Source organism: Protopterus annectens, chromosome 11.part0, assembly GCF_019279795.1.
Source record: "Protopterus annectens isolate FY-2018-M chromosome 11.part0, PAN1.0, whole genome shotgun sequence".
Taxonomy (NCBI): domain Eukaryota; kingdom Metazoa; phylum Chordata; order Ceratodontiformes; family Protopteridae; genus Protopterus; species Protopterus annectens.
In genome coordinates this window covers 456,921,305-456,947,058 of record NC_056745.1, presented here as the reverse complement: position 1 = coordinate 456,947,058, position 25,754 = coordinate 456,921,305, and the positions used below count along the sequence as shown (strand labels likewise).

General features: G+C 36.6%; 1 protein-coding gene across 1 annotated transcript in view; it reads right to left on the bottom strand.

Moving 5' to 3' along the window:
- The window catches only part of LOC122814955 (homeodomain-interacting protein kinase 2-like), a 96,812-nt gene that overhangs the window by 54,060 nt on the left and 16,998 nt on the right, over positions 1–25,754 (bottom strand). Inside the window, exons 2-3 of the mRNA XM_044087214.1 lie at positions 10,784–11,717; positions 347–470 (exon numbers count right to left, since the gene is read on the bottom strand). Coding sequence (XP_043943149.1) covers positions 347–470; positions 10,784–11,717 — 1,058 coding nt within the window. The remainder of the gene's footprint in view (positions 1–346; positions 471–10,783; positions 11,718–25,754) is intronic.

The window sequence follows — 25,754 nt, the reverse complement described above, 5'->3', positions numbered from 1 at the left end:
TATCGTCAATGTTTTTTGGAATTTTCTCTTGGTTACCTTACAAAAAGCTCCTTGTAAGTGGGATCTTGGTCTTGATGAAGGAGAAAAAGTGAAACCATAAAAATGCACTCTACTTAGATGTTAACTATCAGGTAGCCATACTAAACACCTCAATATTGTACTGAAGAAAAGCAAAATAGTTGTTTAAAAATAAGCAGCACACAAAATAATGCACACATAGTCATACAAAAGTAGCAGCGTTGTCCTAGACAGGGTAAGAGAAGATATGCAAAGATTGTTTTAAGACACTAACAAATACACATCGCATTATTATGACCCTTCTTTTCACAGCTATGTATAAACTTACCAGGTCATAATCTGAAGCCGCGGGATACAAGGGCACACCTAAAAAAAGTTCTGCAAGTACGCAGCCGAGTGACCACATATCAAATGCTTCAGAAAGTGGTAAGCCAAGTATCATTTCTGGAGCTCTGCAAAAGATATCAAAAGACAGTGGAGTGAGTCAGGACAGATGCTCAGTAAATTAGGTAAAGAGTACTGCAACACACAGTTAACTGTTATTTATCTGAAGGTTTCTACATTTTACAATCTAAAACTCACAACATAATGTAAATAAGTCCCTTTTCAAGGTTCTAGCTAAAACTGAAGATTGAATCAGAAAATGACTTGTACAGTCTCAGCAAAGGTCTTCTCTTTAATAACATTGACAGCTACACCTCAGTTGTACAGTCAGCATTAGTTCCATATACGCCAATCACAAAACAAACTTTGCAAATAGGACTATTAGGTGAATGTATAACGTGTGAAATAATCATGTCTGAAAAGAATATAAACTCACTCTGTACTTTTACCATTTTTTTTCAGACAATAGAATTTAAATATTTTTTAAAGAAATGTGATATGAGGGTCAATCCAGGCCCTCAACTAGTAAAAAGAGACAGTTTTCATTTTATCACTCTTACATGACAGTATTACAGAATTTTAGTCATGTCCATTGTTTCATATCATACAGAAATGATCATTTGGACATTTACATCTGAGATGTATGTGTTTAAATTTTAGAAACATGAACACGGCATATATAAATTGGTTCTTTCTGCTTTGAAAGAGCCTAAGAAAATGGTAACTTAATTTTATAATAGTATTAAGCATAAGCATTCCTGCACATGCTTGAGCCAGCTATACTTTACCTTGCTTGGTATGCATACTTCCCAGATGCATTCCTGCTGGCACATTTTCCCACAATGGTATCCAGCAGTATGTTTCTGCAGTGATCCAGCCTCTGTTGGATGTCAAGACAGCAGCAAACTTACCTGCTTCCCTTCCCACTGTAAATATGAGTTGTGATCAGCCCCTCACTCCTACCACACTCTCCAGTTTGGTACTTTAAAAAATGACATCAAATACATTTATTGGAACAATCTACCCATTCATGTCAAGCAAAGCTCCTCATTGGCCCTCTTTAAGAAAAATCTTGACAACTGGATGGAAAATTCACCCCGGGGATCATTTCTGTGGCACTGCTTGACAGGGGCACAGGAAAATAATTTTCTTGGGTGGTGAAAGCCAGGGAACCTTTTTGGCTAGGCTTATATAGGCCCCAGGGCCAATAGCCTAGTACCTACCTATGAACCTATGAACCTATGAACCTATGAACCTATGTCTTTAGGAGTCAGTTGAATATTAGTACCATTTTCATATTGCAGGTGTAGGAGGTGGATGTACATTTTTCACAGCTGTATTGCTCCCTTTAAAAAACTGGCATTTTATTTTTTTTTTCAAAATAATTTTTTATTTTTTAAAAAAAAAAATGAGTAAACAAAACCATGCATACACATAAAGGTACAAGCAATGAAAATACACAAGTATTACATACATGGATGCTTGTAACCTTGATATAAAGAGAGAGGAACATAAGAATATATTTAACATGAACGAAGAAGAAGACTACAACATCTTGAAGTATGCATAGTACACAAATTAACAACAATAACCCAAAAGGAACAATATATACAGTGCTACCGGTACTAAAGAAAAAAAAAAAAAACAACAGTGTCAGTAATTATAAGACTAAATATTAACAGCCTTACTTGTAATTTGCAGTAGGAGGGAGTGGCCCCTCAAATAAAGATAGAGAGTATAGGGGAAGGTTTGTAGGAAAGCCAAAGTTTAGTCGCACAGGATTACTTCAAACAGGCTTTTCCAAAGTTTACTGAAATAGGCTCTCTTCTTAGGTCCATTTATGATGAATTTCTGAGCAGAGATATATTTAATGGCCATGTCTTTGAATCCCCGCCAGCATAGTTTGGTCCGATCTAACCAATTATAGGTGATGTAAAGTTTTATGAGGGAGCACAGCGTTATTAGGATGTGAAGATGAAATTTAGGCAGGCCCGGAGGGGGTATATTTAGGATCACCGTTTCCCATGAGAGAGTGGAGCTATAGTAACCCATTTTTTTGAGACGCACTTTGAGAGAACACCATAATTTATGGGAATTCTTGCAGTGCCACATAATATGTAGTAAGTCGGCTCTCACACCAGGACAGCACGTACAGGAAGGAGAGCTATTGGAGTTAAATTTGTTAATTCTTACGGGAGTATAGTAGGAGTTGTTATTCAACATCAGTTGAGTGTATAAGAATTTTTTAAAGGGGGAGAGTTCTATAGTAGTTTTTATAGCTAGTAATTTTTGATCTTCTGTAATAGAAGAGTTTTGCTTATCCCAGTATTTGGAGAATAGACAGTTACCTTTGTAGAGTAATGGGTGTAATAATTTGTATGACGAGGATATTGTTTTGTTGTCGTTAGCAACTGTATTTATGATTAGGTTTAATTTATCAATTAGTTGTGTATCAGGGAATATATTATTGGTTTGTGAAGAAATAAGTTCCCTAAGTTGACGGAGAATAACCGTGTATTTGTTATTAACTTTAAGAGTTAATCGTAGCTCAGCAAGAGACATGGTTTTATATTTAAGAATATCCCACACTGTAAGGTCTTTAATGAGAAGGAATTCATAAGATCTATCATCTTGTTGTTGATCTTTAGATTTGGATTAAGATGAATTGGTTGAAGAAAAGGAAGAATAAGTTGAAGATTAATGTCCTTAATCAGTTTCTGAAAAGATTTTATTTGAAATTTCAATAGGGGTGATAGTCTTGAACTTTTCAAAGAGGCGGGAGATAGAAAAGGAATAGACTTAGGATTGATTTTATTAGAGAGAATATGACCGTGCCATATCTTTAACCAAGCTGGATAGTGAGTTTGAGCTTTACTATTCATGTTTGCGATGGACCATAGTTTATTAGAGTAAATAATTAGATAATAAAGATGAAAATTTGGAAGGCCCACCCCGCCTTTCTCCTTGGGAAGGCTTAATTTGGAAAAAGAGATCCTAACGTTCTTAGGAAACCAAAGAAATTTGACCAAGGTTTTATCAAACTGTGAAAAAAGGTTGTTTGATATAATTACATTGATCGAACTAAATTGATACAGGAGTCTGGGTAAAATATTCATTTTCACAATAGCTACTTTTGAAAGAAATGATAGATTCAATAACTTCCATCTTTGAAGGTCCTGACAAATGATAGACCATGATTTAAGCAGATTGTTTTGAAGCGAAGAAGCTTGATTGTATTCAAAGTTAATGCCTAGGTATTTAAGACTGTATGAGATATTAAAGGGAGATTCAGGGAAAAAAAAAGGTTTATGAGCCTCAGGATTTATTGGGAAGATGTGTGACTTTTTATTGTTGACTTGGTAGCAAGAGGCCTCAGAAAAGATAGTAATTGCATTTAAAATTTTTGGCAGATCTGTGTTAGGAAATTTGAAGTAAATGTTTAAGTCATCAGTGAAGGCCGATATAGCTACTTGTGTGTTGAGAATTTTAGGTATGGTGTGATATGTATTTTGAGTAATATATAAGAAGAATGGTTCAATAAATAGATTGAAGAGAAAGGGAGAAAGTGGACAGCCTTGTCTTGTACCATTGGTGATCTGAATTGCATTAGATCTTTTTTTGTTTATATATAAATAGGTGGATGAGTTTGAATAGAGAATTCTGATCATATCTGAAAAAATTATAGGTATATTAAAATGTGATAACGTGGAAAACAGAAAGTCCCAATTTACCCTGTCGAATGCTTTCGACGCGTCCAAAGTCAAGGCATAAAGCGGATTTTTCTCTTTTTTAGTAAACTGAATAAGAGAGTCCAAAGTTAGTGTATTATCCCATGTATGTCTACTGGACATAAACCCAGCTTGATCAGATGATACTATATGTGGCAATATCTGTTTGAGTCTGTTAGCTAAGATAGTAGAAAAAATTTTGATATCAACATTTATAAGCGAAATAGGTCTGTAGTTATGCGGGTCAGTTTTTTCTTTGTTGTTTTTAAGTAATAGAATTGTTTTTGAGTTGTTCCAGTGTATGTCAGTGATTCCATTTTTTATAATGAAGTTAAAGACTTCAAGAAGAATAGGGGCAATTTTTGGACTAAAAGTTTTGAAAAAATTAGTAGTGAAGCCATCCGGACCAGGAGATTTCCCTATTTTAAGTTTATTGATGGCACTTTGAATCTCTTGAATATTAAGTGGAGCTGATAAGAGGGTTATTTGATCCTGATTAAGAGATGGGAAGGAGATGGAGTTGAGAAATGTTTCCATCTGCGGATTAGAGGTAATGTGCCTATTCTTGCTATAAATATCTGTATAAATGTCATGAAAAAGTTTAATTATCTCAGAGTCTGATTTATATAATTCCCCTCTGTATTGCAAAATGGAGATCGTCGGGGCGCCGCTATTGTTTTTGAGTATTCTAGATAGGGTTCTAGATGGGATTTGTGCCCATTCAGAGTAGGTTGCAATCTGTTTTTGTTCTTGTAATGAATAATTATGTAGGTGTAACTCACATAATTCTTTATGTGTCGTATTGATTAAGTTCTCTAACTTGGGGTCGGGATGGATTTTTAGTTCTCTCTCCAGAGAAGCTAATTTTAGAACTAGACTAGTTTCTTTTTCTTTATTAAGCTTATTAAAGAAAGTGGCTTTACTGATCAAATAACCTCTTAGTTCAGCTTTGCAAGCCGCCCATTGTATATCAAGCGCTATTTGAGATTTGCCAAAGTTAGCATATAATTCAGACAATGACGTATTTATTCTCTCTAGGATCTCTTTGTATTTTAGTAAGTTATTATTAAAGGACCAATTCATATGCGGAGATGCAGCATATGTGAAAGAAATCATAAGGGAGATTTTTGCATGGTCAGATAATAGCCTAGGCTCACATCTTAGTGTGTTCTTGAATTTGGAGAAAAATTTAGAGATTAAGAAGAAGTCTAGACGTGACCATGATTTGTGACAATTAGAGTAGAAAGTGTACATGCTGTCCTTACGTGAGTCAGTGCTGTAGACAATAGTATCCATGAGATTAAAGTCAGACATTAGTTCCTCAAGGGCAATAGAAGCTTGAAAGTTATATGAGGGAGAGTTGCTGGTACGATCTAATCTGGGATTTATCACTGCAAAAAACTGGCATTTTAAATCGTCAACATTTCATCCTACTGTCTTATTCAGAGTATAGCTAGCGTACCTGCTTTCATGAGCAGTTCTCCAGCCTAATGTTCCTTCAATCCAAAGTTGAGAACCAAATAAAAAACAAGTCTTTCTTAGGCTGAAGACCAAGAAAAGAAACTCTTCTAAACTGCAACCTCTTCTGCTAGACCCTGTAATTGTAGCAAGTTGATTTGCTACCGTTACTAACACAAGGTGTATGAATGCAGTATCTGCACTCATTAAAGAAGCCATTATATCACCCACAACCTTTTAATGCGAATGCTGATACTGCACTTATACCCCATTGGCAACTGCTGATTGAGCCTCCTAACAGCTTGAGACCAGAACAGCTACGCTCCTCTCCGCTTTCACCCCCAGCTACAGTTCTGGTCCTGTTAATTTAAATTCCATCAAACTTCAACATTTAGAAAAAGGGAAATAAAAATAGGAAATAATAAAAACAGGACTCAGTGGTGTTCAACTTGGAAGCAGCCATAAACAGAAGCAAGAAAAACTTTGTCATGCTTTACAGTTTTAAATTATACTCCCTTATTCATTTTCTAAAAAAGTAAATAAAAGAAAATTCAAATATACTATTATGTATGATTACTTATGGCATACAAACTGATTATGATCTGACACAAAATCAGATTCAGTATTTATATTAGTATTTCTAAATGTCTGAGTGAAGATCCCTGGAGATAAAAAAGATGATTAATAGATGTGAAACACTACCTACACAAAATTGTTCTGGCATGGATGCTGAATGTTAAACACTAAAAATGGTGAGGACTGAAGAAAGCTCCAAATAATGCTGGCTACATATGAGTGTCATATGAGCCAATCAGTGTTCAGCTAAACATTACCCAAAGACTAGCACAGATCTCCATTGATACAAAGGGACTGCTAATGAAAATGCCAGCAAGAAAAACAGACACATAAGGTGCAAAACCCCAAATATTATGATTTTCTTTTACGGTGGCACTCCCTGAAGAAAATCAATAGCTCTCAGGTGATGAGATAGAGAGATTAAAAAATAAAATAATGTCCATTTACATCTTTATGTCCCTTATGAATGTCTGCTGTCACTTTGAGAAATGTGATACCACACTGCCATCATTTCTACTTCAGGACATAAGTAACAAGACTGTGTACTTCCTTTGCATGTTCTGATAGATAACATTTCACATTACAAGAATCTGTTGAGTCCCACTGAGCTTTGGTGCCTGTTTTGAGCCCAAATTTAACCTTAATGGAAAACAAAACGTGTACTATTCTTAAAGCAAGATATTTTATGTTTAAGTAGATGGCTTAGAGTTCCACTATTTGTGATGGGAAGGATTAATGTTCTGGAAATAATAATCCTATCTTGATTGCTGTACCCGCTGTGTACAGGCTTTCCTCCTGAAAACAGGGCAGGTCTCTGTTTCTCTCCATTAGCTATACTAATTAAACAATTTCTTTAAGAATAAATATTGTGGAATTCCTTATAGTGATTTAGTTCATTGATTGATATGGAAAGCAGGTGTTCTCACTCCCAGCTCTGAGGTATTTTATTGATGCTACAATGTAGCTGCTCTCTTACCCTCTATCAGACATGCCAGAAATTATGCTTACACTACTATTCAGGAAAAAACTGAGAAACCTGTCTTATTGACTGTATCATTAAAATTTACATTACATATCAAGAACTCCCAGCAAGCCTGAAATACACTCTCAATGGAATCTCATTTAAGTTGGGGGGTCTCATCTTTTTAATCTCCTTGGCTTTGTGAAGACTGGTAGAGAAGGCGTGAAGGCTGTTAGCCTAGTCAAATAGAATCTGATACATAATTCTATCATTGTAAATATAAATGTAGAATACAGGCTTGTTTCTTAAATGAAAGAAAACACTGTAAAATGTGAACTTCAAGATTGTAGCAACATTGCCATCTGCTGTAAGGAAAACTAAGCCAAGCATTTCAAATGTTCTTTGAAATTAAAAATTATGTCTTGTAGGTTCTTTGATCTGTAGAGCTCAGAGTCATTTGGTCTGGGCTATCACATTCTTTCTATTGTTTTAACTTAAGGAATAATTGCTAGAGTGTACATGTAAAATGTCTTTTATTGTTGTAGTTTCCTGAGCAGGTGTTAGTTTGCTAAATAATGTAGCCTGTTGGCCTGGAAACTCCAGACTAAGTGTCAAAATGATGTAATGTGTATACTGGGAAAACCTAAGTGTCAAAATGATGTAATGTGGGAGGGCCCAGCAGGAATTTTAGTGATTTTAAACTATTGCTGAGAGAGAGAGACTGCAAGCATTTTGATCTTGATATCCAACTCTCGGAACTGCCTTGTTTTCTTGTAGAAATAGCTAGGACTATAAAGATTAGACAAGTATTTTTCTGTTCTATCAGAACTTTCCTACTGTATTGTTTTAAGTTTCTGTGTGATCTCTGAACTATGGAGTAGTATTGTATTGTAGTAGTATTGTCTTGTGTTTTTTATTATTTATTCTTAAATATTTTAAAAAACTTTTACCTGTGGCTGGTTTGTGTAGAGTTAAGTTAAGCTCTAGAGTACACTACATATTTATAGAGTTTATTGTACAAAGCCACTCTAATAAGCCTTAGACTGACTAGTCACATTACCAATTGGATAATAATATTGCACAGTAATAATTGGGCACCCTTTTAAGGGCCTTTGGGTAGCTGATAAGTATTAGCTGGTGGTGGCAGTAATTACTACCGTATAGTCTGGGTAAAGGGGCACAGCTGGAGAATCTGTGTCAGCCTTTCCCAGGAGTGTCTGTGAAGATGTATAAATACTAATCTCAAATTGTGTGTGATGTGTCAGCTACCTGGGCAGGGACATTAAGCACTGGTGGGACAGAGAGGGTACTGGAGGTTAGCTTGCCAGCTAGGTTGAGATCTGGACCCTATAGCTGTGCCAGTGGGGAGTCTTATTGGGGACCTGGGGAGCAAGGGAGCAACCAGCCCCAGACTGATATCTGTGTGCACTTAAGGGAAATTGTACTTTACTGTGTATATTTGTTATCTTTTCCTCTTATATGAGACGCCCTCCCTGGTGTTAGTGGTGAGGACTGAGGCTCTTTGATTGCTGGGCCAGGGCACAGCTGTCACAGACTTCACAATAGATAGATGTAGGATAACCAATTATTAATAACACAAACTTTAAGTTTACCTGCACTCCTGTGATTATTTTGTTTCCAAAATACAGAGATGTAAATGTCTGATCTAATTGTCAAGAGTAAATGAGTCTACCATAAAGGACAAGACAAGAAACAATCACAAAAATGAACCACCAAAGACATTTATTGCAAACAATATGGCAACATCACCCAGAAAAGAGATAACTTGACAGAACCATGAAACCAAGCTTGGGGGTGAAGTTCTCCTGTTAGCTGCTGACCAGGTGACTAATGTAACACATTTGGACTCAAGCCTGAAAAAAGCTGCATGGAGCCACTGAGTGGACACACCAGCTTTAAAAAGAAGGGTATGAATCCGGTGTGATGCCTGTAAAGCAAGCACCTGAAGGATGGCTTAAGGGAAATTATACCTAGACAGTTGAACTTTGACCTTGAGATGTGGATTTCCATCTAACTGTTGAGAAGGATAGAGAGATTGTGAAAATAGAAAACTACCATCTAGGTACAGGTGGTCCTATCTGTACACATGGCACTGGTTCCAGAACAAGACTTTTCAAATGGTGGGTGATCTCTGTTTTACTTTATAACTGCCTCTCACTGAAAGTCCCAGGTGGTTATTAAGATGCTCACAAACCTCTTATTAGGTGCTGTACAGATGGATTTTCAGGCACTAGATGAGAGGATCACCTCAATGTGAGTGTGAGCAGCATGCAGAAAAAAACTCTGCATATATTGTACATGTACCTTATTTAAAGGATTTAGTCTTGGATCCAAAGGAATAGTATGTGATCAACTCCCATGTACTCATTTTGTAGTTCTACTGAGAAACATCAAACCCTCATGTAAGGAATGATGGAAAATACCGGGAGGAACATGACTGGAAGGAATTGCTTGTCAAATATGAATGTGAATGGATGCCTGTGCCAGTCATGGACTCTCCAAAAGGATGCAATGTCTGAGGGCAAGGCTGCAGATAAATGTAGTCAGTACCAGAGCACCTTGGGAAAAAAAAGTCAGTGACAGACTCTGCAATGATGCCATTGGTCCTTAAACCATATATTTGTATGCTGAGGTCAAGAGAAATGCACAGATATTAATGGATCACCAGTTGTAGTATCCTGTTCAGTTGGGACAATGACTGGAAAGACACATAAAACCCAAATGTATAGTGAGGGTATCTTGTGAACGCAGATTCTTTGTTGTAGGATAAATTCAATTCTCACTTCTGGGAGAATTGCTGCTATACACCAAGTGAGACTGGATAAAAAAATGAAAGGACCATGTTTAACACTTTAGAAGTTGAGAAAGAGGCAAGGGCTTCAAAAAAAAGGTAGCTGATACTTGTCTTGGTAACAAATCAAGGACCCATCGATGATCTGGAGAAGTTACACAAGCTGTTGACTTAAAGAAAGAGGTCTTTTGTACAATCCTAATGACTTTTGGATTGCTTTAGGCAAATTCTGGCAAAACATTAAACGACTTGAGAGAGGGGTGAGAGACTTTACTTACACTATTCTCAGCAAGGGTAGGGAAATATAAATTTCATCTGGGGACAGAATCAGCAGATGGAAAATTATTGGGAAAAACTCCAACAGTGATTTATTCAAGCATCTACTGTTATGGCAAGTAAACTTACAAAACTGTACTTTCTATGTGATACACACATGGATATTAGTGCAAAAAATTGAGTGAAATTGTACTCTTACTTCTTAATGTAGCCATCACACCCACTTTTATTCCTTTTTCTAACTATTGCAAAAGAGAGGAATTTTACCTTATTAGTCCACCAACAAGATACTATAGTAGTGCAGTGCTTCCTGTATATTTAGTGGTAAACACCATATGTCCGACCATAGCATTAGAGGACATGCTGGTATAAGAGAAATATATGGCCATGTTAAAGCTGTAAACTTTTTTGATGTATGTATGCTTATGCAGACTCTTATCAACTAAGTGACAAGCATTTGGTTCACTAGTTTAGTATCCACACAACCACAATGTAACCTGAGTATCCTGACCATACCATTAGTAGCAAACATGTATAAAACTGGTAAAACAAATAGCTCAGAAGTGATACCTGTAATATCTTGTCCCAAAGGAGGTACAACATCTTGCCTTGGACATATGGAGTGCTAATCCAAAGTCAACCACTTTAACCCTGTACGGTTGCCTTATTTGGTCAACCAACATAATATTCGCTGGCTTAAGATCAGCATGCATAATTCCAAGGCTTTTTAGTTTCATGAGTGCTGTTGCTAGCTGTTCCAGGATATACCGAACATGAATGAGAGACAATGGGCAGAAGTTGTTTTTCTTTAAAAAGCTATGAAGATCCTGTTCCAACATTTCAAAGACAAAGCAGGGAGAGGAATTATGGCAAAAGTATTCATAACCCTTCACAATGTTGTAGTGATAGGCATTTTCTTTGACTAGCTGGGCCAGAATATTGAGTTCATTCTGCGCTTCAAACAATGACCCAAATGTCAGCATCTTTATGGCCACTTTTTCTTTGGTGCTTTGCTTTCTGCATTTAACTACTTCTCCAAAAGCTCCATGACCAAGAAAGTCCAACACTTTATATTTATCCATCATAGAAGTAAGTACTTCACCTTGAATTAAACTGTAGCCTTCCTTAGTGAGCCAGCCACTGGCCACATATTCCACACTTGGGGAACCAGCTGTGGCTACTGAAGCACCCCTAGCATAATTCTGTAGCACTAGTGGACAGCACTCATCTAATGGCACGTTTCTGTTGTCAACCTCCTCATACTTGCGCTTAAGAAGACTTGTTTGATACGTATCCTGTCTGGGCAGTACCACCATTCCTGATGTGCAGGGGATGTCCACTTGTGTGGCTTGTATCTCCTTATTCTTCCTGTAGACTTTCAACAGAGCTCCATGCCCAGTCATATCCCATTTCGATCCATGGTCTACTTTTTTCTTTTTGATGATGCAGAAGGCACTTGATTGCAGAGCACAAGGATAACATATTTGCTCCTGCAAGACCATGTCTAAACATATAAGAAAAAAGATGGTCAAAACTTCAGCACTTTAGACATGCAGAATAGTACACAGTCCATACTGTTTTACATACTCCACACATTACCAGAAAAAATTACTATTTTTCTAAAGATCATTTTACTTCAATGTTGCCTTCAGAAGGCTACATGATAAGGCAAACTAAGTGGACTCAATAGTATTATATCTTTTCTACCCGTATGTTCGTTGCACAGCAAATAAAAATGTCTAGCACTTATAATCTAACAAGTCAAATATTTCTTAAATTTTATGAGTGGTAGCCACAGCTCCATACATGATTTAGAAGAGATATTTCACAACTATGTATACATTGCTGTGCTTACTATAACACTCATACCTGTAAAAATTACAATTATGAGATTTTTTTTAGGATCCCTCATTCAGCTAATCTGTAATCCCCCATACTGCCTATTTGTTTCACTTAATCAACAGCAGCAGAGTGTCAAGTCCTTAATGCCATCACATTGTAGGGCATTTTTTTGGGGTGCCCCATCTACATTTCCACCTTGTGACCAAAGTGTACTATAACAAGGAAATTCCTATCATAATTCTCTGAACTGCAGAGATGTTCCTTGGGATAGTGAGACTAGAAGTATAAATACAAGGAGTATATGGAACTTCTGAAGTTGCAATACGTTGGAGCATTTCCCTTACTGCAAGATACAATAATATCAGAGTTACTATATATAATAAGTAGGAGTGTGAGGGGCCCCAGCCTCCTATATCAGGGGTGCAGAGGAAGTACTTTAATGGCATTACAACATATTTTGAGATTTGCTGCATTTCTTTGACAAATATACTTTATTTTTTGTAGTTATGGGATTCACAATTAGAGTCTCCCATTTCTGATAGGGAGCCACATCAAGATGACAGCAGGCATGTATTGCCACAAGCTCTCATACTTCATGCTGACTCTTTAAATCAGGCATGTCTGCCATGATCTATTCACCATTATGTTGGAGAGCAGAGGAACTGATTAAGCAGTCATCCTGGAATAAATGAATTGACCATATGTAGCCCCCTCTTTCCTCCTAACCTCCCTTTGATGCCAGAGCAACCATATGAATCCAGGTCAGTAACAGAAGAGGCAAACACCCTTTCCTAATGCCAGCATGTTAATTACAATGAGTGACGTGTAAAGCTCTGCAAGTTTAACTCTTTTTCAGTATTTAGTTAACCAAGTCCCCCAAAGATACCAACTGTATGATCACACTTGCACTCCATAAATGAATACTGTATGCTTACTATTATGTCAGACTTATGAGAGCTGGTTCATTCTCAATAACTTACAGAAATGATACAACAGGTATTATGACCCTTTTATAGATCAAACTTTCCCTGGGTATAAGTATCCCATGGTTATTGTATAATGAGCTGTGCCACTCCTCCAATTCTGAGGTTAACTGTCCCAAAGAACATAGTATAAGAGATGCAAAGATGGCATAGCAAAAAAGTGCCTCTAAGAAAGACTTTACATGTTTTCAAAGAGGCTAATGAATTTGTATCTTGATCTTGATGAAAGTTGAAAATAGAAGTCAAGTGAACTTTAATGGAGAAGTAAATTGGAACAGTTTTGAAACTGCCTGCAAGATTTTCTAGAACTGCAGGGTGAGAGATCTAAGCCACTACAGTTATTCCACACTTAAAAAAATCCTCCCTGTAAGATTTCATTGTACTGGGCTTTCTTGAAGGACAGATGATACTGATTGGCTTTGCTCTTAAAGCAAAATTTTCTTAGTGTCTCAAACGCATAATAACCTGGTTATGATCAGAGACCTAATTATAAATCTCTCTTCTGGTATTTATGACAGAATGGAGCTCTTTTGAAAAGACTGAAGTGGTGTTTCATGTAGCATGATGTGAAATTTAGTATTCATTTTGAGATGGCTAAATAGTCCATTGTTTGATATTTGGGAATGTCTGACTTAGTTTGAATTTCTTTCTTGTTTACAATGACTGTTATGTTAGAATAGTTTATTAACAACAATATTATACAATGGTTAGTTAGTCTGATTTCTTTTTTTATGATTATAATTGGTAGACTGAAGCAATTATTTTCTTCTTCTTCTTCTTCTTCTCCTTTCAGCTGCTCACTTTAGGGGTCACCACAGTGGAACATTAGGTCTGCAGTACAAGCGGCAGTAGAGTTTTATGGTGCCAAGTTGCCAGCCAGGCACCCAACCTTCCTCAGAAGGCACACATATGCACACAGACACATCTAGGGCCAATTTAGAATGTCCAATCCATGTGCAGCATGTCTTGGGAATGTGGGAGGAAACTGGAGCATCCGGAAGAAACCCATGCGAACACAGGGAGGACATGCAGACTCCGCACAGAAGGCACCAGACCAAAGCAGTTATTTATGTTGCTATAATTTTAACATGATGAAACATGACCATATCAAAAATGTTGGTTTGGAATGATAAAGAGGTATGTGTTTGTTTATACAGGCAGGTGTGGATCAATGCCTTTTAAGTTGACCCTCAATGTTTGCTTATCTGTTTTAATAGCCTCATGGCAGCCATTTCCTTGGGGGTGCATGGTAGTGCTGTATGTAAATAGCAATGTTTCTGGTATCCCAAGTCAAGAAAGCCACAGCAACCATTGATTAAAATCACCACGTAATATTTTTAATCCACAAATAAAATGATATCCACAAGTAAAATGGTTAGCGCTTTCGTTTAAATAAATGTTAACTTCATCAGACACTGTGCATATGTTGATCTTCATTTAAGTACAGTCTCATTAGATGACATCATCTGCTTTGTCAATCAATGAATTCATTGAATTTAAAGCGATACAGCCCTAATATATAATGGTCTCTCTTCCCAACCTAAATTATAGTTCAAAGTCCATTATAAACTTTATTACATTCTACGGATTTCTATGTTTTATTCCCTTAGTCATGTTTTATCTTATTTTCTCTCTTCTTAATGTTTTCAATTTAAGGATTGGGGCTATTGAGCTACGCTCATTTATACCAGGCCAGCTATCTGCTTGTAGCCTTACTTGCCATTCTAATTCTTTTAGCGCTAAAAATAAGCCCCAAGCACCTTTATCGTCTATTTTTGCACTATCTATAATAATGTAATTGAATTGATGTCCTTCATTGTCTTTTAAATGCCTTGCCAAAGCATTATTTAAATTGCATTTCCTAATGGCGTACTCATGTTCATATAGCCTCTGAGAGAACTTTCTCTCAGTTTTTCCGATGGAAAAAGCTGAACATGATTTACATCTCCCTAAGTACACAACTGCTTTGGAATCGCAATTATATGTCCCCCTTATTGTGTATTTTACATCTCTAATTGTAAATTCATTATTAACTTCTACTTTATAACACCAATTACATGATCCACACTTTTTCATTCCTTGCAGAATACTAGTAACATTATTATTCCTATACTTAAGTAGATCTTTTTGGTTTACAATTAAAGGCTTTTCACCCAGTATGTTTCTAATGTCCCTATCTTCACTCAAAATAGGCCAATTCTTCTCAAAATCCATTTTAATAAATTGAAATCTCCACTATATGTTAGTATTAATGCTTCAGAAAATGTGTTTCCCTCCTCTCTGAGTGGTACTTGTAGCCTATATTCATCACTATTATCTCTTACTATTTCAGTCATTCCCTGATTGAATATGTTTTCTGGGCTATTTCCTCTATTTAAAATTGATTTTAAATGCCCTCTTTCTCTTTTGTTTTTAACTTCTTGTATTAGGTCATCTAATATAGCTATGGGGTATGCTTTAGCACAAAACATAGATCGTAGTTTGGCACATTCATCTATGAAATCTTGTTCTTTTGTTACCATGCAAACAGCTCTAACTGCCCTTTGATAGATCTTTTTTGATGTACAGGTTGTGAGCTAGTATAATGCAATAGGCTATTCGAGTAAGTTTCTTTCCTATAGATCGTTGCTATATACCTTTCTTCTATTACATCCTTCATAAGCCTTATGTCTAAATATTCCATGGAATTTATACTAGTAACCAACCATAACAACAATGGAGTGAGGAAAGAAGTGCCTTTGCTCAATGACTGGTTGACTTTAGCATTTTCCTTCAATGCAAAACGAAATGAAGAAACATTAAATGGTAAGCTCTCTGAGTCTGATAATAATCTGATGCACTGTAAAAAGCTCCAATTAGAGAAGACGTACCTTAAAGAATGCATGAGACTTAGAATCATCCCGAAAGGCTTGCATATGTGGCGCTTCCCAAAAGGGCTGACAGAAAACTTGGCATTACATGTCAATTTATTAAAGCTATTTGATAAATTTGGGTATGAATTATTAGAGCTGCTTGTCAAAAATAACCAGAAAGAGATCGATGGCCTCAGTACTGAATTGGCAGTTCTGGATAAATCTATTAGAGAAAATATCCAATATGAACAATATAAATATCTGTGGTGGTGCAGCGGTAGCGTTATTACCTCACAGCAAGAGGTTCTCCCTTTCGATTCTCGGCTGAAGTGTGGGGAGTGCCTTTTGTGTGGCATCTGCATGTCCTCCCTGCGGTTGGGTGGGCATTCAAAAGACATGCGTAAATGGCCATGCCTTCCTTGAAGGTTGAACATTGAGCTGGCACCTCAGCGTTCGTGAAAATCTACTGCCAATCATTAGCGGACCGGAGTTCCGCTGTGGCGACCCCTAACCGGGAAAAGCCGAAAGACAACAACAACAACATGAACAATATAAATATGAACATCTTTGCATTTATAACAGTATAGATCAACATATTGAAAAATTAAAAACGGGTAAAATCAGCAAGCTTGAAAGAGACATAAATGAGTACGCTAATGGTATAGCTTACCCTAGGCCTCCAATTTCGCAGAGGCATAAAAATAATAGGAACAGAACTGTGGGAGAGAACCATGGGAACGGGAATGACTCTGATGATACAGAGAGATTAAACAATGAGGAAATACAGCAAGTATATGACCAGAATTATCCGGCCTTGAGGAGGTCAGAGAGAATCAAGAGCAAGGGTAATTCCTCATACAACGGGCACTATCTACAAGTGGGGTTTCAAGGAGTGAGGCCCAAAACCAAACAGTGGAGGACTTAAATTCTAGTGATTATGAATATTTTGAAGCAGTTAATACAAATAATTCATATGAATGGATTCAAAATGGTAATAATGGTAATGAAAAGGAATGTGTTGTTTTGTATAATTCAGAACAAGATTTTAAGGTGTATAACTTTTCAAATGTTCATATTGATGTACAAGGGGCAGATTTGCCAGCCAAAGGAATGACTTTTGTCCCTGCAACAAAAAGCAATTTTACTAATACAATTTTGGATTTAAAATTATATCTAAGAAAGATGAATTTAAAATTGTTGTATCAAAATAGAACTGCAAGAAGTAATAATCCATATGGTATCAGTAATACATACAACCCCCCCTTACATCCCTGATTATTAACATATGGAAAAGTATGTGAATTAGATTTGAAAAAGTTGAGTATGTATAAAAAAATGAGAAAGTAGTGAATAATTTAAATGAACAAGAACAAAATATATTACAATTAAGAGGGGAAAAGGTACGAATAATGAAACCAGACAAAGGGGGAGGGGCTGTAATAATGAACATACAAGACTATAACAATAGGTTGCAAGGAATGTTAGATACAGAAACATATCAAAAAGTGTCATTAAATAAATTAAATGGATTATATAAGCATATATATATATATATATATATATATATATATATATATATATATATATATATATATATGCAGTTGAATGATATGTTCCTTGAAAGACGGATTGATTTAGATTTGTATATTTATTTAAATATTATACCTCCAATCTGTTTTGGAACACCAAAAGTTCATATTTCTATAAATAATCCCCCGATGCACCCTTTGGTTGATGGAAGTGATTCTAGCACATTGGCATGTGCGAAATATATAGATTTTGAATTTAAAAGTATTTTGAAGAATGAGAAGCAAATATGTAAAGGCTCTTTGTCTTTCTTACAGTTTATGAATGGCACACAATATGGTAGCTAAGACATTTTGGTTACCATAGATGTATGCGATTTGTATACAGTCATTCCCCAAGATATAGGTGTTGAATGGGCAAGTGAAATGTTATGTAAGAATGGTATACACCAAGACAAAGTTAATTTATTGATAGAACTTTTGGAATTCATTTTGAATAATAATTATGTTTTATTCAACAATAATTATTGTTTACAGAAAAAAAGGAATTGCCATGGGGTCATCATGTGGGGGGGGGGGGGCTTATGCACACATGATCATGGCACATTGGAAAAGAAAGTTTGTGTTTAACACTAGATTGAAAGAACATCTTAAATCTTGTTATAGATTCCAAGATGACATTAGTATCATTTGGAAAGGGATAGAAGAAGTACTAACTGAGTTTTTAAGGTATATAAATGAGGCAACTACCTTTCTTAAATTTACATGGAAAATTAGTATAAATTCCATGGAATATTTAGACATAAGGCTTATGAAGGATGTAATAGAAGAAATGTATATAGCCACAATCTATAGGAAATAAACTTACTCAAATAGCCTATTGCATTATACTAGCTCACAACCTGTACATCAAAAAAAATCTGTTAAGAAAGGGCAGTAAGTTAGAGCTGCCCGCATGGTAACAAAAGAACAAGATTTCATAGATGAATGTGCCAAACTACGATCTATGTTTTGTGCTAAAGCATACCCCACAGATATAGTAGATGATCTAATACAAGAAGTTAAAAACAAAAGGGAAAGAGGGCATTTCAAACCAATTTTAAATAGAGGAAATAGCCCAGAAAACATATTCAATCAGGGAATGACTGAAATAGTAACAGACAATAGTGATGAATATAGGATACAAATACCACTCAGAGAGGAGGGAAATTCATTATCTGAAGCATTAATACTAACATATAGTGGAGATTTCAATTTATTCAAAAAGGATTTTTGAGAAGAATTGGCCTATTTTGAGTGAAGATAGGGACATTAGAAACATATTGGGTTTAAAGCCTTTAGTTGTAAACCAAAAGGGAGAAAACCTGAAAGATCTACTTAAGTATAGGAATAATAATGTTACTAGTATTCCGCAAGAAAAGAAAAAGTGCGGAGCATGTAATTGGTGTTAATAAAGTAGAAGATAGTAATGAATTTACAATTAGAGATGTAAAATGCACAATAAGGGGGAAATATAATTGTGATTCCAAAGTAGTTGTGTACTTAGGGAGATGTAAATTATGTTCAGCTTTTTACATCGGAAAAACTGAGAGAAAGTTCTCTCAGAGGATATACGAACATGAGTACGCCATTAGGAAACGCAATTTAAATAATGCTTTAGCAAGGCATTTAAAAGACAATGAAGGACACCAGTTCAATTACATTATTATAGATAGTGTAAAAATAGATGATAGAAGTGCTTGGGGATTATTTTTAGAGATAAAAGAATTAGAATGGCAAGTAAGGCTACAAGCAGATAGCTGGCCTGGTATAAATGAGCGTAGCTCAATAGCCCCAATCCTTAAATTGAAAGCATTAAGAAGATAGAAAATAAGATAAAACATGACTAAGGGAATAAAACATAGAAATCCGTAGAACGTAATAAAGTCTATAATGGACTTTGAACTATAATTTAGGTTGGGAAGAGAGACCATTGTATATTAGGGCCGTATTGCTTTAAATTCAATTAATTCATTGATTGACAAAACAGATGATGTCATCTAATGAGACTGTACTTAAATAAAGATCAACATATGCACAGTGTCTGATGAAGTTTAACATTTATTTAAATGAAAGCGCTAACCTTGTGGATATCATTTTATTTGTGGATTAAAAATATTATGTGGTGATTTTAATTAATGACTGCTGTGACTTTCTTGACTTGGGATACCTGAAACGTTGCTATTTTTGTGGTCATTCAAGGAGTTTGGTTTGTTCATGGTTTTAATAGTGCTGTATATAAGGTATGTCAAGCATACTATGCAGGAAAAACAAATCAGAAGTTTAAATAGCGCATTTCCAACCATCTGTCTGAAATAAGGAAAGAAGTGTTAACTAACACTTTATATAAACATATGAAAGAGAAAGGAGTAAATCATAACTTTAAATTTTCTATTTTTAAGGTAGTAAATGACACAATTTGTGGAGGGAATATTAAAGATAGGACAGAGGTAAAGGAGTTGAATTGGATGTTGCGCCTTAGGGCTTACATTTTGCCAGGTTTAAATGGCAGTGTCTCTTTAAAACCTATGCTGAAACAGTTGCATAAACAAGTCTAATTGAAGATGCTATCATGTGACTGAGATACTATTTAAATAAGTTGTTTGTGCTGTTTATTTTACTTTGCCTGAGGAAGCCTTATGAAGCAAAAGTTTTTACTATCAGTTTTAAGTTTGAATAAAGATTTTTTTATTGAGCAGTTCATGGTTCCAGTGACTTTGTATTGGTTTTAGTTTTTTGAATTGAAGTACACTGGATTTGCTTACATTGTTGACTGTTCTTTGCACATAGTATTTTGATATATGAGCATGGTGTAATGTATGTATGGTGTAAGGATGACTGTGGGTGTACAGAGGAAAGAATGCAATTTTATTGTTGCCGGTTACACTCTTTGCTTCTTATTTCAGAAAGATGAATATGAAAGAAGGTTGCATACTATTAAATGTACAAGATTAAGTGCAATTAATCTTCTAGAAATAAACTTTTTATTCACTGCCGTAGTAATATGCTGGGTTTCCTATTGATTATTCCAACAAGTAGAGCTTAGCTGTATCTTGAAGAAAGTATAAGCATGCAATAGTCTGGTGAAGAGATAACTAGCTATTATGAATAATGTCTGTGATAGGTTGATATGAGGTAATTATGTACATATTAGCATTTTGTAGCTATGAAAATCTGTCCTTGGTTGGGGTAAACAAAGCTATGGGTATTGATAATCTGTCATTTTATTTTTTTTATTTTGCTATGCATTTCAAGAAGAATGAGTTTATATTTTTTAATAATATAATGCTTAGCAAGATTTAAATGGTCCTGAAGAGGTTTTAGAGTTAAGCTGTCTGAAGACAACAGGATGGGAAATTTGGCTGCCTGTACACTGGTAGAGAGTTTATAAGAAGGCAGGTAGGAAGCAAAAAATACATTGATCTTATTATAAAGATGGTGTGCTATTAATCTTTTAGTGTATTTGAATCCATTTAGGAAGGGAAGGATATTTTTCTTCTGCCTTATGTGGTACTCGAACTTGACTAGATTCTATTATGGCTGTTCATAAATGATTATATTAAGAGGTTGTATAATTATAATTGGTTGCCAACTAGAATAGTACTATAGTATAAACAAAACTATTAATAAGTTTTAGACAGGGTAAGATGAGAGGTGGGAGAGCTATATGATTTGGGACAGCAGAAGGATACTGGCTATATAATTGAATATATGTTTACTGGAGCTACTGAAATAATGCATCCAGCTCTTTAAGATGGTTTATTCATCTTTATGCTTGTATAAATAATGAAGAACAGTTGCAAAGTCACTGATAACTTTATGTTGAGTAGTTCATAATTAACCGCTGCAAGGCTAGTCACTCCACAATGTGAATATTGGTTCCAGATGATGGTTAGTATTGATGTAACACCCTGATCCCATGTGCAAAAATAGGAAACAGGGGTTATGGATAGATGGAGTAGTTCCTAGTTATGTAAGTAATAACAAATACATAAAGAAGTAATTATAAATTGTAGGTCTTGAACTAAAAGGCAAGAGTGAATATGGGTAACAGCACTGCATAAAGGTAATGTCATGTTTCTAAAAGTGAGCTTTAAAGACTAATGTTCTTGATCTTGTAGTCAGGTTTTCATGTATTGATTCATTTATCATTGTGTCTGACTATTTAAACTGTGATTGACTAGATGATCGACAGAGATGACTAATTTAAAATAAGAGAACAAGAACTTCTCTAAAAGATAACATAGAAAAACAGGGCACCAGCTCTGCTGTGGCCAGAAAAGAGCTACGAGGAAGACTTTACCTTTGTGGAGTTTTTTTCTTCTGGATGAATCTCATCATTAGGGGAAATGAAGGGAAAGATAAAGGAATAAAGGAATCCAGGTGGCCACTTGAGGGCTAGAGCATCCCATAGGGATATCTCCAGTGATGAACTGAGGGATAAATGCTTCCTATATTGGGCAGAAGAAGGCATCTGCTGAGTTTGTCTGCCAGTGAACTGGACTCCCCATGGATGCGGATAGCAGCTAGGAAATGGCTGCTGGATGTAATCCATTCTCACAGTTTCACAGCTTCTCAGCTTGGAGGTAGGATCATATCCTCCCCTGTTTGTTGATGTATCATACAACTGCCATGTTTCCATCTGTATGTTGAAAACTCACCAGGATGGGAGTCCTGGAATGACTGAATGGTTATTAGGACTGTTTTCATGTCTAGTACAGAGTGTGTAGAGGAATAGTTCCAATGACTCCCATTCACCTTAAACTGTCTATGCCAGAAATACTCACCCACCTGAGGAAAATATGTAAGTATTGACTGTCACCAGGGGATTTTTATTTTTGTTATTTATTTGCTGATTTATTTATTTTTGTTTACCAGGACAGTGTGCTGATCAAAAACTGGCCATTTGCGGCACAGCCAGGGTGAATAACATTCACAAGAGGAATGTAAAACTATTTGGCTTTTCCCAGTTAGGGGTTGCCATAGTGGAACTCCAGTCTGCTAATGATTGGCAGTGAATTTTTACAGTGTCGAGTTCTCAGCCTGGCACCCAACCTTCAAAGGAGGCACACCCACACACGCTCGCACCTACCTGCATGTCTTTAAATTCACTCGACCGCGGGGAGGACATGCAGACTCCACACAGAAGGCACTGCAGCTGAGAATCAAACCAGAGAACCTCTTGCTCTAAGGCGACAATGCTAACCGCTGCAGCACCGCGGTATCGTAAAAGTAATAAAAAATGCAATATAAAACTAAGCAGGAAACCAAAAATATGACTGACAAAAGTAAAATTGACAATACCTTCGAATAAGTTTTGAATAAGTATTCATTAAGGAATATAAGGTGTAAGTTACAAATGTATAGTTATAGTGTGGTATGAAATGAGAGAGGAAGTAGGGAGAGAAATTATGTGATGTTCCATTTAAGAGAGCAGGTGCATTTGGCTTGTTGCCGGAGGTGAGATTTTATATCTATTTTGAAAATGGAGAGGTAGGTGGAATCTCCTAGGTGGTAGTATGGATGGTTGCCAAGAAACAAGGCAACTAAATGAGACAAGTAAAGTGAAAGAGATTACTGAGGGAGAAATTTAGTCGTATGCATCTTTCACACTAAATGACACTTACAACCCCGACAAATGCAGATCTGATACTCCAGTAGATCTGTGTTTTGATAATTGGTACAATGCAGTCTATTGGAGAATCATTGTACCTATACAGTCAGGTGAATTTTCATGCAGCACCTTACATGAAGTTCCACATGTATGGCCACTGCATGAGATTCAACACCTTGAGGCAGAGGCAAACTGTGGCTGTGGCTGTGGAAAATACAAGAATACAAGATAATCTGGACTGAGGAGACTGATTTCTGTCAGTGGGGAGTCCTGTTCTGCAGAACAATGTGTACAAACTACAATTTATAAATGTCAGCAGCTGTGCATCTTTTAGATGGGACTTGTTCAGACTCAAACTTATTCCCAGAGAATGAAACATAAAAGGGTAGCTAGCAGCAAGTCATATATATTTTAGCTCCCTGCAATTACAACTGACCTGCAAACAGGAAGATGCATTTGGTAAACACCTTTGAGGCAAACTAAACAAAAAGGGTCTGAAAATGAAAATGACATGTTCAGGCCATGAATAGCAGAAACTTCCTAATACCAATGCAGCCTTGATTCGGGGGCAGTTGCTTTAGTGATCTAATGAGTTTGCCCAGTTTTCTTGTTCCAGACAAGAAAGGAGTGGCTGCCCTAAGATCATGCAGAAGGTTTTTCTATAGATGACTGCATTTAGGTCACTTTGGAAAAAAATGTCCCATAGCCCTTTTTCTTTCTTAGCTCTAAAAGGAACCTAAGTAATATCCAGACCATCTCTACTCTGGTGATTACTTCTAAATGGCTCTTTTGTGTAAGAGGTTTAAGAACTCTGCATTTGCCACTTTCTTCTGATGGGGTGGTACATCCAGCAGGAGAGGAACAGGGAAACCAGGGATAAAAGAGAACCTCATACCTCCTTCATATTATTGCCCTCATTCAACTATTCTTAGTTCTGGCATTCCATGGTTATTGAGGAACAGATTACTCCTGACTTCCCCCAGAGGGAGCAGTCGAGACAGGCAGGTAGGTATCAAGGCTGCTGCTCATCACCTGTCCAGCAAATGCTGAGAGCTCCTACCTTGGGGCTCATGACTTCTCTGGAAATTACTTAAATTGGTTGGTTTATTCCTAGATTGCTGTCTTTCTGGCTATTGCTCACACCTAAGCCACATTTGGTGAAGGCTACCCTGTTACTTGAAGAGTATCCATTAAGGAGGCTGGAGCTCTAGTTTAACACCTGTAAGTCTTAACTTTTTTTCCTCATTTCTATATGTACCTTGATGTTTGACATGAATATTATGGGTCCTCATAAAGGTCAATATGATGTTCTTGTCAAAACCTGTTAAGCAGAGCCAGCTTTCCAGAAAACCGCTATGCTAAACCATGAGGCCTTGGCAGAGGTTTCAGTGTTATTATAGGAAACCTGCATGATAGGTTTCCCCATTATGGACAATTGTCTTTAATAGCTTGTCTTTAATAACTCTGCCAGGCAAGTAGCTTATTGTCTGATGTTTTTCATGAGCTACATCTTGTTGAAATGTGACCATGCAGGCCAGGTATTTCAATACCCTCAAAGAAAACATGGAGAACACACACATGCATTTTCCTGGCAAATTCACTACCCTGGACTCCTTACCTGAGTAGATCACCAGGTTTTGAAGTGTAAAAGCATTTTAAGAGCAGCTGCTAACTCTAAAAGTGTCTAGCTTAGAAGTCTCCAACCAGAAACTCCATTCCCTGGGTGGATGGATGCCAGGGTCAGTTTTCTTAGGGATTGGGTTTACTGTATTCACGCTTTCCCAGGCAGAGTTGGTATAAACTTTTAAAATATCAGCCAGTGGTAGGACAATCCAAGAAGATTACTGGGTAGATCAGAATGCCTTCTGCAGCATCTGTATGTGCAGGAGATATGGGGTCAGTAGGCCAGACCCCACCTAGTGCCAAGTTTGAAGTAACCAGGAGGAGATGAAGAGGAGTCTGTATCCTCATCTTCATCATCATGCAAGTCACCCATTGAAGGTTCAGCAAGTGAATCTACTTACTTTCTCTTACATGTATCCTTTCTATGGACTTTCTAAGTAGGTCAGTCTGGAGAGGAGGGAGAGGATCTCTTAGGGACTAAACTGGCCTAAGGGTCTTGAAGAATGACTCTGGTCTATCTTGTAAGCTAGAGACTCACTGATGGAATGATAACATGAAATGGTTTTGGAGTACAATAACAATAAAGGTTGCTGGTTTGGAATACAAGGTTTGTGCTGACTGCTGCACTTGTCATGAAGTATCCAAGGTCAAATCTTCTGAAATAAAAGCCAACAGCCTAAACATCAGTGCCAGAGGCATGGGACTTATGGTGGTGCAGACTGCTTGACTGCCAGTACTAAACCAAAGTTCATCATCTGATCTGAGAGTGTGCGTCGAAAAATCACCAACAGTGACAAAACTACAAGGGTGGACCCTTGCTTCAGTTTTTTATCTGGTGCTTGCCCTGTGGAGAGATTTTCTCTCTAAGGCCATATTTGAGAATTCCTCACTAAGTTTTTAAGCCAGGGTATCCAACCAGAAACAAATGATACTTCCTATGGTACAGGGTTTGATTCCCTCAGCCTTCATTTGTGACCTTGAGTAAGCCACTTATTCAGACAGTGCAAGTGGTAATTTGGGCTAAGCGCTTTAATGGTCTCCTCCTGCACTGTATACCTAATA